This window comes from Neoarius graeffei, chromosome 4 (genome assembly GCF_027579695.1).
Source record: "Neoarius graeffei isolate fNeoGra1 chromosome 4, fNeoGra1.pri, whole genome shotgun sequence".
Taxonomy (NCBI): Eukaryota; Metazoa; Chordata; class Actinopteri; order Siluriformes; family Ariidae; genus Neoarius; species Neoarius graeffei.
In genome coordinates, this window is record NC_083572.1 from 19670560 (window position 1) to 19689558 (window position 18999).

Below are 18999 nucleotides of genomic sequence, written 5' to 3' on the forward strand. Positions count from 1 at the left end.
ACAGGGTCGCAGGCAAGCTGGAGCCTATCCCAGCTGACTACGGGCGAAAGGCGGGGTACACCCTGGACAAGTCACCAGGTCATCACAGGGCTGACACACAGACAACCATTCACACTCACATTCACACCTACGGTCAATTTTAGAGTCACCAGTTAACCTAACCTGCATGTCTTTGGACTGTGGGGGAAACCGGAGCACCCGGAGGAAACCCACGCGGACACGGGGAGAACATGCAAACTCCGCACAGAAAGGCCCTCGTCGGCCACGGGGCTCGAACCCGGACCTTCTTGCTGTGAGGTGACAGCGCTAACCACTACACCACCGTGCCGCCGCTTAATGAATTATAGTGGAGAAAAATATAGGCTAATCTGTAATGTAACTTTGTGATGATATTCTGTCTCAGAAGAACAACACTGCAAGGTTTAAGTGAAGCAGAAATGTTTATTGTACCCAGTACAGATTATAAACGCTGAATAGTGGATGTAAAGGTTACCCTTAAATCCAATGTTACAGAGCTGATGTCCCACTGAAAGGTTATACCATTTAAAGTACAAGATTCTATGGCTCAGCAGTTACTGGAGCATCTTTGTAATGCAGGCTTACTGCAATGCTTAAGTTATTAGATTGTCAGATACATTTCTTTTAAATCCACATTTGTCCAAGGTTTTTCTTTTAAAATGTAGGAATTCAGACCCCTCAGATATTAAGTTTTTTTTTAAAAAGAGAAACGCTTTGATTGCGTGTTTAGACATAGCCCAAGTTTCCACTATGTAAATTTAAGATAAAAGGTCTGATACATAGCTTGTACAACAATGAAAACAAATGCAGGCTTTGCAAAAATATACTTATATAATTATACATATAGATTTTACTCTTTCAATATTCCTACAAAAGCAGAAACACTTTTTCCAGGCCTGTGATAAAAGCATGTGAAACTTGCGTGGCTAGAATAATATACAAACCTTTCATTAAAACAAGTTACATACTTTAATAAAATTCAGCATTTGATAGCATAGAATTTTAGAAATAGCACTTAAGTACAGAGCTGAAAAATACACAGCAGGTTCTACACAAGAAACAGTGCACAAAAGCCATCTTAGAATATTTATAGAGATTTATACATAGAAAACCTGAAGCTGGTTTTAAAAAATACTGCAGAGCCCATTTTAGTGTCGGCTGATTTAAAAAAAAGCCCGCAAGACAAAACGTGCATTACAGTAATGTGTGTGTGCTTGGTGAAAACAGTTCAAATGAGACAAGTATGGAAGGACTGAAAATTCTCAAATAAGAAAGCATTTATATTAAAAAAAAAAAAATATATATATATCATACATACAAGCATGTGTTATATATTTATACATGCCAGTAATTCAGCTTCATGTGTCAGGAGGAAGTGATGGGGCATGTGGATCAGTGGGCGGAGGGGATTCAGGAGTCCAAACGGAGATGAAAGCAGGACAGAAAGTGTAGCTGTCAGGGAAAGACAGCCCTGCCATCTACATAAGAGGCTCTGCTGGTTTCATTGTAGTGGGAGAGAGGAACGGTGTCATCCTCAGGGACCTGCATCCCATCAGGGTCGGCTTTTAGGCTTGGCCTCTGGTTATCTGGGAAGGCCATGGAGAAGAGAGCTTCTGGGTCACACACAAACTTGTACACGTACCGCTCACCTGCGACCTGTGTTGGAGAGAAACGCAAGTATTGATCTAATATTCCAAACAAAACTGGAAGAATATATTGAATGAGGTGTACAATATCAGGCTTGGCTATTATGTTGTTCAAGGAGGAACATTTATAGAACAAACCCACTCTAATTTTGATGTTTCACCGGTTAAAGAGCTTTACATGAACCAACGATGAAACATCAAGAATATACGGCAATTCTAGTTCCATGAACTTACTGCTACTACTCAAAATTCTCCATTTTATGACTTAAAATATTCAAAGAAGGAAAGAAGTAAAAAAAATTGGAACGGGAACGTGCCTTTACCTTCTGCATGATGCCCTTCTCGTAGTAGTAACGGAGAGATCGGCTCAGCTTGTCGTAGTTCATGGCAGGCCTGTTCTTTTGGATACCCCAGCGCCTGGCCACCTACACACACACACACACACACCAGTTAGTTCTGTACATACAGAAAAATCTATTTTAACTAATTATCTAAAATCACATGTTGCAAACTGACCTCTTCTGGCTCAACGAGTTTAAACTCAAGCCCACGGCCTGTCCACGCAATAAAGTGGCTGTTAGACGGATTGTCCAATAGCGTGACCAAAAATTGCCAGAGCTGCAGGGAGCCCCGTCTCTGGTACGGTGGCCCCTCCCTGAAGCCCACTCCTTCCTGTTTGTACTTTCCATCGAGCCGCTCAGGCACCACACATGTGTCTTCGTAATAGAGGTGAGGCTCTCCATCATACATGAACCCTGTACACGGAGGAAATAGGAGTCTCAGGTTAACCTGTAACATCTCTCAGGAATGATTCTGATCCCTTAACATATTAAACTGATGGCGAAAACAAACTCGACAAAGATGTGTGGGTGTAGTTGCACCATACGAGACAATGTATGAATCTTTACCTTCACTGTTGACCTGACAAAAGTTTGAGGACTTCCCAAAGGATGACTGGCAGTTCTGTATCTCTGCAATATGGATAAATTCAATTCAATTGGCTAATTTTGTTCATTATGGAGGTTTTAAAAAAAAAAAGGGCAGCCATAATTAAAAGTAAATGTAAAAGCCAAAGACAGTGGTTATACTGACTTGCGACCATACAATGCTCACCAGAGTCAATGCCAAATTCTCTGGGCTCCTGTTTGATGGACATTTGATGGTATGATGGGACATGATTGGCTGCAACATTAGAGACATCCTGTTCATGGTAACGAGGGTCCACCATCTCTTGCTTAAACCCCCGTAGAGGAAGCGGGATCACAGGCTCAGACATCTGGCGGTGGTAATGTGGCCGATTGTCCCGTGAAAAGGGGTTGGTGTTCTGTGGTGGGTAAGGAGTCCCAGAGCGGGCATTGGACTGTGGGAAGGGCAGGCATGGCTCGGAGAGCTGTCTGTGGAATCTACAGATAGGAAGAGTACAAGAGAGAACCTTTAACCTTTGGGATAAACATAGCTTCTCCCTCTGGGTCAGTGTGGAATCATTAAGGGGTTAATACCCAAAGACTGAGCGAGAGCTGATTAGAGGACTAACTGCTCCAGCAGAAGACACATAGTAGGAAATTACATTGGTCAACTGATGTTTCTATTTAAAAAAAAAAAAAAAAAGGGGGGGGGGGGATGAGCGAGCTTGCATGTCAAGATTTTTTTTGTCATATAAGGAGTCAAACATTTAAATAAAAACATATCCATAATAACACTACTATACCCAAATGCCTTACACCTGATCTAATACTCTACCAACTAATCTGATCCAACTGCTAATTTAATTCAACATGTGCATGTTTGGGCACGGAACAGTACATTGGCTTACACAGATCCTAACACACGTACCAGGTATTCAGCATTTAACCATGTTGTGTCAGAAACTGGGAGTCTCTGAGAACTAAACTAAGAAACACTAGTACTGCATCATGTGGTGTCATCTAATATCATACCTGTGATCTGCACTGTAGGAGGCATCTGGGTGACTGACAGGTGGGCGGGGCACTGCAAAAGGTGGACTTTGGCTGTGAACTGTGCTCTGTATTCTCTGAGGCGTGTGGCTGGTCACAGCCGGTAGCCCCTGCGTAGGAGTGTGGACTGGAGGTGTAACTCTTTTCTGCAGGGCATGTGTCCCTGGGTTATGGGTGGAGTTGCAAGGTGATACAGGGGTAGGGGGCGAGGTCAGAGGTTTACTGAATCCAAATGGCTTCCTGTCATAGGCACTGATAGGAAACAAACATGGGAAAATGTTAAATTTGTACACGCAGCACATTTCAGTGCAAGTACAAAAGCAGTAGGGTTTTAGAATCAAGTGACACGAAGACACATGCCTGTAGTTGTAAAGGCACTTCTCTCCATACGGCGAGAGTCTCTGCTCTTGTCTGCAGGGGGAGAAGTTTCGACTCGGACTGACTTCCCTCTTCACCTTGGTTTGAGGCGGGCCATGGAACGTCACTACAAAAGGAGGAAAATAGTTTTATTTTAACACACAGGATTGACACAAACATTGCTAATTAACCAACCAAAAGCATAAATAGTACCTGGTAAACAGGCTGTGTGGCATTATTGAACAATTACATAATTGATGCAGTTTGGATTTAATGTTTACTTCTCGTACTTTTCCGTCACATTACAAAACTCGAAGGCACTTTTTTTGAATCCATAAAATGTCATGGAACCTATAGGTTAGTGCATGATCTCAGTGGAAATGGGATCTTTCTTGTCCAGGCATGATGAAAGAGGCTTTTGTGAGACTAATCGGCCTACTGCCAAAGCTGCAGCACCTTGTCAAACTAACACACCTATGCATATGCTTGTTAGATACACAGTCACATTATCACTATAGAACACACACACAACTGCACTTCAAATACAATTGGTGCTTAAAAAAAAAAAAAGCCTAAGAAGGGAAACAGAAGGATTAGTGTATCGCATATAATGAAGTGTGCACGCGCATTTGTATACTGGCCCATTAAAACATCAGTGTGCTGAAGGCCATGAAAAACAACTGGCTTTGGTGAGTACAGTAGGTCCAACGTCTCTCACGAATAACTTATGGTTAGCAAAGTCTCATTCCATTAAACAGAATTAAATGGTGTTGCACAGATGCATTTTTGTTCTCTCAGGGTATGAGAGTTTGTAACTCAACCGTCAGTTTGATACCTCACATTTTAAAGGACTGGAATGAATCAAACAGGATGTAGACAGCTGTAGAAAATTTCCAGTCTTACCATAACATTATCTGGAAATATCATGCAAGTACACAATAACAAGGTCTATAGTCCATGAACTGTGAATTGTTACTCTACAGTGTATCATTAATAATTAATGAATCACATGCAAAAAAAAAAAAAAAAAAAAATCAACTACTGGCAACCCTATAATCTATCCTATAGCCTGCCTACCCACATATTTCTTAGATCAGATACTCACAGTTATCCTGGAAATCTGGAACAAACTGTTCATCCTCAGGTACTTGGGCTGGAGCGAAGAAAAGAAACAATGACTCATTGTACATAAGTCTGTATACAATTACGCAATAGATAAACATTAAATACACGTATACTGATTTGAATTTGTGCGCTCGTTTAACAAAAGGAATTGATTTGAGTCAGTTATGAACTCAAAGCAAGGTTATCAAGTACTAAATCTATAGAAGGGACAGTGATCATTACCATGTACATGGCGAACGAAAGTGGAACCTTACCTTCAGCTATCCATATTTCTTGCAGCCGACTCAGGTCTTGAAACAGTTCTGGGAAAGATGAGGGTTATATATCAAGGATTAGGCATAAGAAAGTCCCATGATTTGGTGCAGCTTTGTTGAATTGTATAATAATGATATTATAAGGTCATATTCAGGTGAGTGTGTAACTATGATTACCCTCAGTGTCCTGAGCGAGCTCGCTGTCCATGAACTTCCTTTTCCTTTCACTCAGTGGCTTGCATGGTGGCTCCTTGGCATGGCATTTCTACAAACACAGATGGTTGTGATTAGAAACAGTTGGCTTTGAGAACACCAACTATTCCACTTGCACTAGGAAATCTTATGATGAAATACAGCCAGATTATGTGTACACTCAGAGGAAAAAGGATCCTAAACCGTATCTTTCCTGACCTAATTACAGTGCATTTATATGCCTTTTAAATCTAAGATACATATTGAAGGTACAAAAGATGTATCCATGAGGGTTCCACCCCAAAGGTACAATATCTTTCTGAGAGGAGCGTATGATGGAACTTACATTGGGTGGCAACACATAAGGGACCTGCTGATCGTAAAAGCTGTCCATGCTGCGGGATCAACAGCGTGGGTAGTAAAATCAAATGAGGGAATGATGGAGGGAGACACGTCCTCTCTCGCTCTCACGGGGGAGATCTCCTCACTTGTCAGGTCCTGATTAGGAAGAACCGAGAAAAATGGCACTTAGAGAAGGGTAAGCACACGGGCAGCTGTCAGCGGTCATCCCATGCCATGACAGGACCGGACCAACTGTGCCTTTGATCAGATGTGTATCCCACCAGTTTGTTTGTTCAGCTCTTCTAATCTAAGATGAAGAATGGAGACACCCACACGAGACTACACCATTTACATTTCACAGTACAGATGAGGATTTTATATGATCACACAAGACAATGAGACTTGTGGTTTATGTACCACAGTGTGCCTTTGGGCCACTTGAAGGACAAATTTCACCTCATTCTCTCTCAATGTTCTTGTCCATTAGAGATACAGCTTTTGTGTGTAGCTTTCACTTTACAACATGAACAAAGTGCATATTTATATCCTAGAGAGAGAGATAAACAAACCCCAGATACAAAAAGAAAAAAAAAAGTAGCTTGGTAGCTTTATGGCTTTATTTCTGGGTCGTGAGGGAATTCCGGCTCTTTTCAGTGAACCGGATCATTTGGTTCACCAAAAAGAGTCGACTCTTTCAGTTTCCAAACTTCCATTGCCATTTTTCTACTAAACTGAGTTTGTGATATTTTGACCAGTCATTTTTAAACTATTTTATCTTCATCATCATCATTATTATCCCTCACCACTCAAACACGTCTCACCTTTCCTGAGTCGACTCTCAACCAGCGTTCCGTAAAAGAACCGATTCGTTCGTGAACGACACACGCGCGTGCGTATGCTTTTTTCCCCCTGACGCAAGCACTATATTATCCTGCCATGAATCCAAGAAAACACTGCAATCTTGGCAAGCTGTGCACTAAAATAGGATGCAATTAAACAACTATCATTGACTGTTATTGCTTCCTGTGATCTAGATTATGAAACGGATGTGAGTATAAACACAGGCTGCAAACAGCAGACTCCGCCCTCCATATAAATACAAGCGCGTGCATAAACATACAGTTAAACTTTTAACGACTTGTTAAAAAAAAGTACAGGAACGGGTTAATAACTCTACGAGAAGTTCAAGAAGTTCAGTCCCGCCCCTCCCCCTCTCTCCATTTCTCCTCCCCTTGTTTTCCTCAATGAAGTGAAATTTGATCCTTCTGGCTCTGCGCGAGGAAAAAAACTGCTCCATTCATACAAATCTCGACAGACTCTGCAGCACAAGCACAGCAGGAGGAAAAGGAGTTTGATTTAAGACCACATGCATCAGGAAACACGCAGATCACCTCACGTATTAAAAACACAACCAAAAGAAAACAAACTAGCGCGAGAAAACAACGAGAAAATGGTGGCACGAGATTCGCGCAAAGAAAATGGCGGAATCGCGACCAAGAGATAAACAAAATCTAGATTTTAAACTTTGCAAAAAAAAAAAAATTCTAAGAAACAAAAACACTATTGCAAGTATTGTGTCTAAACCCTGAGCGTCTACATTATAGTACATGCAAACGTACTCACCCTTCGATGCTTTAACCCTTTTAAATGTTTTTAAAAAATTCAAAACAACAATTTATTAACTCCCAAGAAAAACACGCGACCCTCCGGTGCACGCTTTGCTGCGCGCTCAGTAATCTCTGCCAGACTGAAAAATTTCTCAATGGAATCGCCTGCTTAGCCCAGAACTGGTGCCTACCACCACAATGCGTGCTGATTGGCTATTCCAGCATGTCATTCATGACACCGACCAATAGGCGTTCTAAAATCACTTAAGCCCGCTTGAAACCACGGGCAGCCAATAGCAGCGAGCCCCTTTCCTGTATTTATGAATGGCTGGGTTTCATTCAACAACCAGATGTTTCTCTATGGTGGATACTGCTCTTAAAGGGCCAGACACGTAGGATTTTAAGGTTAAAAAAAAAAAACACACACACACACGGGGATTTGTCAAATCTCAAATTTCAACTTCAGCAAGTCATTTCATCCAGATTTATATAGTTCAAACGTTATTTAATCCAGCTTTTTAATATTCAATATCCAAATATATTTCTTGGACCATACTTTTGACTAATCTAATGAAATAAAACCCAAACCCAAGATTTGAACAAACTGGGTGAGTAACTTTCCAAACCTCTAGCAGCTTCATAACTACTCTTCTTACATTAAACTGTTCACTTCAGTAAGGATCAGATCTCAACATGAATGCAGTATATGAGACAGAATAATGTGTAAAAAGAAAAGTAAGACAGAAAACACCCTGCCCTTTACACTGTATGATTATGATCTTGACTTAGTGTCAAACAATACACATCATTAATAAGAATAGGCACGTCATTGTTCACTTTAGATCATCCTAAAAGCTTTTTCAGTGGAAATGGTGAAAGAAAACTGAACACTTAGACATACATTAGACATACCTGTCTTTGTTGATCACATGTAAGATTGTAAAACCCAAGTCATAGAAAAGGCTGGGGGAAACTCCACCACAAGAAACCTCTCTAGTCTCTGATCTATTATTCATGTCTAGCCTTCAAAGGAATGGTATATCCCCATGCCAGACAGCGCTGTCTGGTCCACATCTGCTCTCACTTTCCTGTATCAGAACTGATGGAGGTCTTTTACTTCTGATAACTTTTGGGTGTTGGACTGGCACATAAGGAATCATGATCATCATAAATATAGCACATCACAATCACTGTATTTTCACTTTCTTGATGATTGTACCAGTGTGTAGGTGGTTCCATATGTCAAACTGTCTAAACTCTGCCTACATCAACCAAGCAGACATTTCTTAATGTGTGTGTGTGTTAGTTATTGACTCAGCATAACACATTACACTCCTTCTCAATGGCAGCATTAAAGGCATGAATATTGCATGTGTCCTGGTAAATAAGGTAATAAGTCATCATTCTGACATTCTCTCTCTCTCTCCTATGCAAATTTCGCAAGAGCGTGAATTTATATCCTTTTCTGCAACATTTCTAACTGAGAAATACAAAATTCTGACAAAATTCATCCATTTCTCTTTAAGCAACAACAGCAGCAGCAGCAGCATTTCTCTCCTGTTTGACCCAGAACATGCTGGTTTTGCTTGGAAACATGTCACAGTGCCCCTGGTACCATGAAAATGAAAATCTTCCTTCTATTTCCCCCCCATCAAGTCCTCTGTCGTCCTGTTCTAAACATAGTGCTTGAACATAGCTGTTATGTATCACCTTTATGATGTTTATGGTTCTGAAAGCATCCAAAATACATTTTGACTCCAGCAACAGCACAACACATTGCTGAATTCAGTTGAGTGCTAAAGCTGCTGAAGTGTGACAGACACAGAGTGTGAGAGAGGTTACTGGTAATTGATTAATTAATAAATATTTCACCATAGCACCTGAAACATGTTGTTGACTACGAAATGGACCCAGGGAATGTCATCACCTGGTTCACAAAACATTGATTCAAACACTAATACCTAATATATCAATATGTGAGATGTGGGAGGACAAAATAGGCTTTGCTCAAACTAAAAAAAAAAGACCCAATTATTAAAGCTTAACTGTAGCCTGGTGACTCAGTGGGGAATTTGTAGAGACGTTATGTCAGGATGTCACATAATTGTCTACTATTGTCCATCCATCCATCCATCCATCCATCCATCCATCCATTATCTGTAGCCGCTTATCCTGTCCTACAGGGTCGCAGGCAAGCTGGAGCCTATCCCAGCTGACTATGGGCGAGAGGCGGGGTACACCCTGGACAAGTTGCCAGGTCATCACAGGGCCGACACATAGACACAGACAACCACTCGCACTCACATTCAGTCTACTATTGTCTTTACTTTCAAAACATCTTAATTTGCTCCAGGGCTTTGGGTTAGGCTGAATAGGTAGATGAATATAGTGAACAAAACTTGTGCCATGGGAGTCTCATTCTTGACATTAGATGATGTCACATGTGACATTAAATCTAAATTCTGATCTTTGAACATAATTGAATTGTATGCCTGGGTGCCTTCAGTAACATGACTAAATTCATTCATCTGCTCTCATTCACTGCAGCTCTGGATAACACCTCACCCACACACTGTCTTTCTTCAACAACCTGAATGGCTATGGTAGCCATGGATACACCTGAGAGAGAGAGAGAGAGAGAGAGATATTCTGACTCATTGCTTAGCTGACTAATACCATTAGCCTTCAGCGTCTTTTGAACCACTTATATTGTAAGTGATAAACACTCTGTGGTTTGACTTGAATCAAACTGTTCCAGTATCTGTTAAATACTTAGCTTTTTAAATAGCACAAAGCAGGAGGTTCCACACATTAGCATGTCTTAACTTGTTATTTTTATGGTAGGATTCCTACATAGTCACTGCTCTTGCTGGCTAAGCCTAATCATGATAACATGGCTGTACTTTTAAATAAGGCTGTTAGCAAGGTTAAGTGCATTCATTTCCATTTTAGTTCAGCAAATCCTTTGAGTAAACTGTGTCGTTTACTCTAAAACGCTTACAGTGCCCTGCAAAAGTATTCATACCCCTTGAACTTTTTCACATTTTTCCACCTTACAACCACGAACTTAAAAGTTTTTTATTGAGATTTTATGTGATAGACCAACACAGAGTAGCACATAATTGTGAAGTGAAACGAAAATGATAAATGGTCTTCAAAATTTTAAACAAATAAAAATCTGAAAAATGTGATGTGCATTAGTATTCAGCCCCCCTGCGTCAATACTTTGTAGAGCCACCTTTTGCTGCAATTACAGCTGCAAGTCTTTTGTGGTATGTCTCTGCCAGCTTTGCACATCTAGGCACTGAAATTTTTGCCCATTTTTCTTTGCAAAATAGCTCAAGCTCAGCCAGATTGGATGGAGAGCGTCTGTGAACAGCAATTTTCAAGTCTTGCCACAGATGCTCAGTGGGATTTAGGTCTGGACTTTGACTGGGCCATTCTAACACATGAATATTCTTTGATCTAAACCATTCCATTGTAGCTCTGGCTGTATGTTTAGGGTCATTGTCTTGCTGGAAGGTGAATCTCCTTCCCAGTCTCAAGTCTTTTGCAGCCTCCAACAGGTTTTCTTCCAGGATTGCCCTGTATTTAGTTCCATCCATCTTCCCATCAACTCTGACCAGCTTCCCTGTTCCTGCTGAAGAAAAGCATCCCCATAGCATGATGCTGCCACCACCATGTTTCACAGTGGGGATGGTGTGTGCAGGGTGATGAGCAGTGTTAGTTTTCCGCCACACATAGCGCTTTGCATTTAGGCCAAAAAGTTCAACTTTGGTCTCATCTGACCAAAGCACCTTCTTCCACATGTTTGCTGTGTCCCCTACATGGCTTCTTAGGCCTGTCTTTCAACAATGGCTTTCTTCTTGCCACTCTTCCAAAAAGGCCAGATTTGTGGAGTGTACGACTTACAGTTGTCCTGTGCACAGATTCTCCCACCTGAGCTGTGGATTTCTGCAGCTCCTCCAGAGTGATCATGGGCCTCTTGGCTGCTTCTCTGACCAGTGCTCTCCTTGCTCGCTCTGTCAGTTTAGGTGGACGGGCATGTCTTGGTAGGTTTGCAGTTGTGCCATACTTTTTCCATTTTTGAATGATGGATTGAACAGTGCTTCTTGAGATGTTCAGAGCTTGGGATATTTTTTTTATAACCTAACCCTGCTTTAAACTTCTCCAGAACTTTATCCCTGACCTGTCTGGTGAGTTCTTTGATCTTCATGATGCTGTTTGTTCTTCAGTGTTCTCTAACAAACCACTGAGGCCTTCACAGAACAAGTGTATTTATGCTGAGAGTAAATTACACACAGTAGGACTCTATTAATGAATTAGATGACTTCTGAAGGCAATTGATTGCACTGGATTGCATTTAGAGGTATCAGAGTACAGGGGGCTGAATACTAATGCACACCACATTTTCAGATTTTTATTTGTTTAAAAATCTGAAGGCCACTTATCATTTTCGTTTCACTTCACAATTATGTGCTACTCTGTGTTGGTCTATCACATAAAATCTCAATAAAAAAATTTAAGTTCGTGGTTGTAAGGTGGAAAAATGTGAAAAAATTCAAGGGGTATGAATACTTTTGCAAGGTACTGTATACAGCTCATAACTGAGTCTTACTGCTATCTTTTTCCAAATAGGAACATTTTCATTTTCTTCTTGTAAATTGGTGCAAGCGGTCTGAATTTTGCTACAAAGTCAACACCAAAGATCCTCAATTACCAAAGATCCTCAATTAATTGTTGAAGTAAACAAATATTTACTGTACATATACAGTGGGGCAAAAAAGTATGTAGTCAGCCACCAATTGTGCAAGTTCTCCCACTTAAAAAGATGAGAGAGGCCTGTAATTTTCATCATAGGTATACCTCAACTATGAAAGACAGAATGGGGGGAAAGAATCCAGGAAATCACATTGTAGGATTTTTAATGAATTAATTGGTAAATTCCTCGGTAAAATAAGTATTTGGTCACCTACAAACAAGCAAGATTTCTGGCTCTCACAGACCTGTAACTACTTCTTTAAGAGGCTCCTCTGTCCTCCATTCGTTACCGGTATTAATGGCACCTGTTTGAACTCGTTATCAGTATAAAAGACACCTGTCCACAACCTCAAACAGTCACACTCCAAACTCCACTATGGCCAAGACCAAAGAGCTGTCAAAGGACACCAGAAACAAAACTGTAGACCTGCACCAGGCTGGGAAGACTGAATCTGCAACAGGTAAGCAGCTTGGTGTGAAGAAATCAACTGTGGGAGCAATTATTAGAAAATGGAAGACATACAAGACCACTGATAATCTCCCTCGATCTGGGGCTCCACGCAAGATCTCACCCCGTGGGGTCAAAATGATCACAAGAACGGTGAGCAAAAATCCCAGAACCACACGGGGGGACCTAGTGAATGACCTGCAGAGAGCTGGGACCAAAGTCTACCATCAGTAACGCACTACGCCGCCAGGGACTCAAATCCTGCAGTGCCAGACGTGTCCCCCTGCTTAAGCCAGTACATGTCCAGGCCCATCTGAAGTTTGCTAGAGAGCATTTGGATGATCCAGAAGAGGATTGGGAGAATGTCATATGGTCAGATGAAACCAAAATAGAACTTTTTGGTAAAAACTCAACTTGTCGTGTTTGGAGGAGAAAGAATGCTGAGTTGCATCCAAAGAACACCATACCTACTGTGAAGCATGGGGGTGGAAACATCATGCTTTGGGCCTGTTTTTCTGCAAAGGGACCAGGACGACTGATCCGTGTAAAGGAAAGAATGAATGGGGCCATGTATCGTGAGATTTTGAGTGAAAACCTCCTTCCATCAGCAAGGGCATTGAAGATGAAACATGGCTGGGTCTTTCAGCATGACAACGATCCCAAACACACCGCCCGGGCAACGAAGGAGTGGCTTCGTAAGAAGCATTTCAAGGTCCTGGAGTGGCCTAGCCAGTCTCCAGATCTCAACCCCATAGAAAATCTTTGGAGGGAGTTGAAAGTCCATGTTGCCCAGCGACAGCCCCAAAACCTCACTGCTCTAGAGGAGATCTGCATGGAGGAATGTGCCAAAATACCAGCAACAGTGTGTGAAAACCTTGTGAAGACTTACAGAAAACATATGACCTCTGTCATTGCCAACAAAGGGTATATAACAAAGTAGTGAGATGAACTTTTGTTATTGACCAAATACTTATTTTCCACCATAATTTGCAAATAAATTCTTTAAAAATCAGACAATGTGATTTTCTGGATTTCTCATCTCATTCTCATCTCATTATCTCTAGCCGCTTTATCCTTCTACAGGGTCGCAGGCAAGCTGGAGCCTATCCCAGCTGACTACGGGCGAAAGGCGGGGTACACCCTGGACAAGTCGCCAGGTCATCACAGGGCTGACACATAGACACAGACAACCATTCACACTCACATTCACACCTACGGTCAATTTAGAGTCACCAGTTAACCTAACCTGCATGTCTTTGGACTGTGGGGGAAACCGGAGCACCCGGAGGAAACCCACGCGGACACGGGGAGAACATGCAAACTCCGCACAGAAAGGCCCTCGCCGGCCCCGGGGCTCGAACCCAGGACCTTCTTGCTGTGAGGCGACAGCGCTAACCACTACACCACCGTGCCGCCCATTTTCTGGATTTTTTTTTCTCATTCTGTCTCTCATAGTTGAAGTGTACCTATGATGAAAATTACAAGCTTCTCTCATCTTTTTAAATGGGAGAACTTGCACAATTGGTGACTGACTAAATACTTTTTTGCCCCACTGTAGTAGCATGCATGTGATGTTTAGAAATGGCTTTCATTTATGTGACAATGCTGCTGTTAAAAGACAAAAAAACAGACTTAAATTGCAGTAATTGTTTGAGGAACTTTGAAGTGTGTTTTCTCTACCCCCCCCCCCATGTCCCTCTGAGTTACATGTCAATCCTGAGATTGAGATGCTGACCTCTTCTGCTCCTTGGACCTGCCTGATCCATCCTGATGCCCTATGTCTGGCTGGAGTCTCATCACATCGCTCCTGTAGAGGACGGACCCATATGGACAGTTGAAAGTCACACGTAGAGGAAGCTCTGGACTCTTACAGTAATGCTTTTATGGCTGAGGACTACAGTTGACTTGCTAACTTTAGGACTGCAGTTGTCATGAACAGTTTTGCACTCAAGTTTCCATCAATGAACAGTTTATAACATCAACAAAACAGACTTCATATTAAAACTGTTAAAAATGTTATAATCACTCTATCTGTTATCACCCAAATGAGGATGGGTTCCCTTTTGAGTCTGGTTCCTCTTGAGGTTTCTTCCTCATGTCATCTGAGGGAGTTTTTCCTTGCCACCGTCACCACAGGCTTGCTCAATGGGGATAGAAAAGATTTGGGATAGACTAGGGATAAAATTAGCTCATGTGTAAAGTCACAAAAATTCTGTAAAGCTGCTTTGTGACAATGTCTATTGTTAAAAGCGCTATAAAAATAAACTTGACTTGACTCTCCATCAACACTTACTCTCCCACTGTACTGTACACAGTGAGAGAGTAAGTGGTTATACTTTGTGGGAGAAAGATGAACAAAAATTCTTCGTTTGCACGTGACGTCATAGCTAATTATGCATGAGGCTTTGAACCGGAAGTCGGCCATGTTGGAGGATATACACAAACTCACACGGCGCACATTTCCTATAGAAGATCTGCTCGAGAAGTTATGCTCAAGAATTCCTTTTGTTTCTTTGCTATGCCGACTCTTTGTGCTGTAATTGTATGCGGGCACAACTCTATTTGAGACAAGGGGACTTATAAGTTCTTTAGAATTCCAGCAATTATAAATAATCAAGGAGAAAAAACAAGAGAGTTGTCCATGGAGCATAGACATCAATGGCTGTCCAACATAAACCGGGCTGATCTAAGCGATGAGAAAGCAAAAACTGCACAAGTCTGCACTGACCATTTTATGGGAAGTGCTACAAACTAATTATTAATGAAAGATCACAATATATAAGAAATATTAAATCGTTTAATAGCCTGGTTGTGCAGAAACTCACTGCTGTCAAAAGTGACAAAACCATGATCATTGAGTGTGTGATCGGACAATCAAAGGCTTCTACGGTTATTTCATTTTAAAAAGAGCTGGATATAATTTTTGATGCTGCTGCTTTTAGTTTGCTTTTTCTTTCCATTAGGGAAACCTGCTGATCTCTACAATTTTACGGATCCAGACTGGGCTCCAACACAAAATACGGGCCACAACAAAATCAAAGATGGTACTAAAGCGGTAGCTTGAAATGCGAGGTTTATGCTAGAGTGCAGAAAGAAACATAAAATTATTGAAGAATCTTCCCAAACAATCACGGAGTCAATCGAACAAGATTCATGCCAATCCACTGCCTCAAATATAGCAGCCTACTTGCCTGGTGAGTGCTCTTTTATAAGTAAATACTGTATGTTATATAGTGTGTTAGATACCTATTTTTTGAAGCAGTCAAAATGATTGTTTTTAAAATAGATTTGAGAAATGACTACAAGCTTTTAAATGTAACTCCTCTTTACCTTCCAGTCTGTACTCTTACCACTGTACATCTTACTACTAATATATCCTCCAACATGGCAGCAGTTTTGGTCACATGGTTGCAAACAAAGAATAGCTTACAGAAAATGGTATGCAAAGACAGTAAAGTGCTGGGGTTCAAGCCATGGTAGTACTGTTTCATATTGCTGAACATTAAAAATCAGATATTATATTAGTAAACAGAACAGGTCTTAGATGCTCTGTCAAGTCTTAATGATATACAGTATTATTCAGGAACAGGATTGCTGAAGCGATTCTCCTCACACCTCCCTGTTGTCATTCCTTTATTTGAGCCCATTTACGCTGAACCCAATGTGCCTGGGGTCTAAGCTGTGAACTTTGACACATGCTGATGAGACAGGGGGAGGGCATTGTGTTGCGAGAGGTGAGAGATCGTTCTCCAGACCCAAGTCCCAGTGGAAACTGTGCAGGTACACACTTTAAGTCAAATGGACTTCAGTTGTGGGGGATATGAGAGTTTAGAAGGGAGGGCTGGCTGGTGTCAGAGCCATCAGCACCTCCTCCTTCATGCTTCCATGAATCTGTCCCCTCCTCCATACTTTGTTAAAAGCCAAATAATGCTGATTGAGAAAGCAAAAGCTCGGATTTAGGTGTGCAAGTAAAGAAGCAAGCGGAGCATAATGAAGATGGGTGGCAAACACCTTAATGTTACTAGATAAGGTAATCTACTATCATGGTTCAAAGTTCATAGTAGCTATGAAAACATTCTTTTCCAATAGGAAAAATCAGTACCTGACAAAAGTGTTTGTTTAACACACAACCCAGCTGAAGATGTGTGCTTGTAAATGAGAAGGCTCAAACAGAATCAGTAATAACCCATAATATTATATAAAAATTATTTGAATTAATTGTTTCATCTCATCCACATTTACTTGAGTCTCCTGCCACACTATATTACATGGCCCATTTTGCAATAATCAAATCTAATGATCTTTGATCTTTCTTCCTTTTTTAGTCACAAGTTGGGAAAGTAAACTAGACCCTCTCAAATGTCATGTCATCATTGTATCAGTGCTGAATGGAATGTAGCCTGTGATGAGGAGAACAATGATGATGGGGGGGAAAAAACAGTGTATGACGGAACAGAGTGTATGATGGCTGTCTTGTAGTATGACCTTTTGGGACAGTGATGAGAAGTCTCCATGAAGTGAGTGACATTACTATCGACTCTGATGGAGGACGTCACTGATTGACTGGCTTGGAATAGCAAGATAAATAGACATTACTCATGTCCCTTGGCACTACATAATCATTAATGACGAAGGTCACTGGTGGGTTGTTTAGTAACAAGCAATTGAGTGCTACTGGATTTACAGTTCAAGCTTCTATTCTCAAGTCTGTATCTGTAGGATAAATGTTTTACACAAGTAGTCTAAAGCATGTACTGTATTTTTCCTACATATTCAGAAGCTGTCAATAAATAAAAGGATGGAACCTGGCAGTAGCCAGAATGTAAATTATTGCTGACCTTGTCTAAGCATTACATTTACATTTATATTTGTAGTATTTGGCAGATGTCCTTATCCAGAGCAACTTACAGAAGTTCTTTGTAGTCTTCATCAAAAACATAGACTAAATGGCCAAAACTTTGTGGACACCTGGCCATTACACTGGAAATAGGATATAAGATGGTATAGGATGTTTTTATATGTCGTAGCATTACAATTTCCCTTCACTGGAACTAGACAAGAAGCCTTTATTTATCACACATATACAGACTTAATAGTGGGGCGGTTTAGCTCAAATATTCAAAAGGATTGTGCATTTTGTGATACAAGCATCAAATTTGGCACAAATGTACATTGATATATGGCGAACATTTTCAGATATTGAGCCACTCGGAATTCTCCCTTCATGTCCGCCATATTGGAATTCAAAATGGCCGCCATTTGAAATCTACATTTTCGATTATCTTTGGGTCTAATGCTGCTATTGACTCGATTCTGGTGTCTAAATGTATGTTTTTGGGGGCAAGGAATCCAATGGTAACAATCTGCATCGCATATTTTGTACCAATGAGCCGCCATATTGGATTTCAAAATGGCCGTTGTTTGAAATCTACATTTTCGATTATCTTTGGGTCTAATGCTGCTATTGACTCGATTCTGGTGTCCAAATGTATGTTTTGGGAGGAAAGGAATCCGATGGTTACAATCTGCATTGTGTATCTTTATAAATTAGCCAACATATTGGATTTCAAAATGGCCGCCACTTGAATTCTACATGTGCGATTACCTCTGGGTCAAATATTTTTATAGTACATGACAATATTTGCTGGTATCCATTTTTCAAAATGACATACTTTATTACAGTACTCCACTTAATTCATGAGAGATGAATATTCATCATCATGTATTTTTGACAAGACAACATTTTACTCAAAGTCTGTGAAGTAAAAATTGTTTTGACAAGTTTGAGTTATTGATTAGATTCTGTGTTGTTCTAGGTTTGATATGGAACCCGAAGGAGTTCCAACAGTTAAGCAATAGGCTAATTATCCTAAAGTAGGTGAAGGTGACGGGCAGCACGGTGGTGTAGTGGTTAGCACTGTCGCCTCACAGCAAGAAGGTCCTGGGTTCGAGCCCAGCGGCCAACGAGGGCCTTTCTGTGTGGAGTTTGCATGTTCTCCTCATGTCTACATGGGTTTCCTCCGGGTGCTCCAGTTTCCCCCACAGTCCAAAGGCATGCAGGTTAGGCTAACTGGTGACTCTAAATTGACCGTAGGTGTGAATGTGAGTGTGAATGGTTGTCTGTGTCTATGTGTCAGCCCTGTGATGACCTGGCAACTTGTCCAGGGTGTACCCCGCCTTTCGCCCGTAGTCAGCTGGGATAGGCTCCAGCTTGCCTGTGACCCTGTTGGAGAGGATAAGTGGCTACAGATAATGGATGGATGGATGGATGGAAGGGTGAAGGTGACTGCATTG

General features: G+C 41.2%; 1 protein-coding gene across 6 annotated transcripts; it reads right to left on the minus strand.

Annotated features, from left to right (window-relative positions):
* Positions 1 to 421: 421 nt before the first annotated feature.
* etv5b (ETS variant transcription factor 5b) lies at positions 422 to 7680 on the minus strand. 6 transcript variants are annotated; one of them, XM_060918164.1, is made up of 12 exons: positions 7513 to 7680; positions 5894 to 6045; positions 5533 to 5620; positions 5356 to 5403; positions 5082 to 5129; positions 3980 to 4103; positions 3602 to 3871; positions 2778 to 3067; positions 2573 to 2635; positions 2181 to 2419; positions 1988 to 2089; positions 422 to 1674 (listed from the first exon to the last, which is right to left on the minus strand). In XM_060918164.1, exons 2-12 carry the CDS (start codon positions 5939 to 5941, stop codon positions 1474 to 1476), a joined length of 1521 nt encoding a protein of 506 aa, XP_060774147.1. In that variant the 5' UTR covers positions 5942 to 6045; positions 7513 to 7680; the 3' UTR covers positions 422 to 1473. The 6 variants fall into 6 exon arrangements, with proteins under 6 accessions (XP_060774147.1, XP_060774146.1, XP_060774145.1 ...); XM_060918163.1 differs by having other exon boundaries at positions 1982 to 2089; XM_060918162.1 differs by having other exon boundaries at positions 2757 to 3067.
* Between the last annotated feature and the right edge of the window lie 11319 nt (positions 7681 to 18999).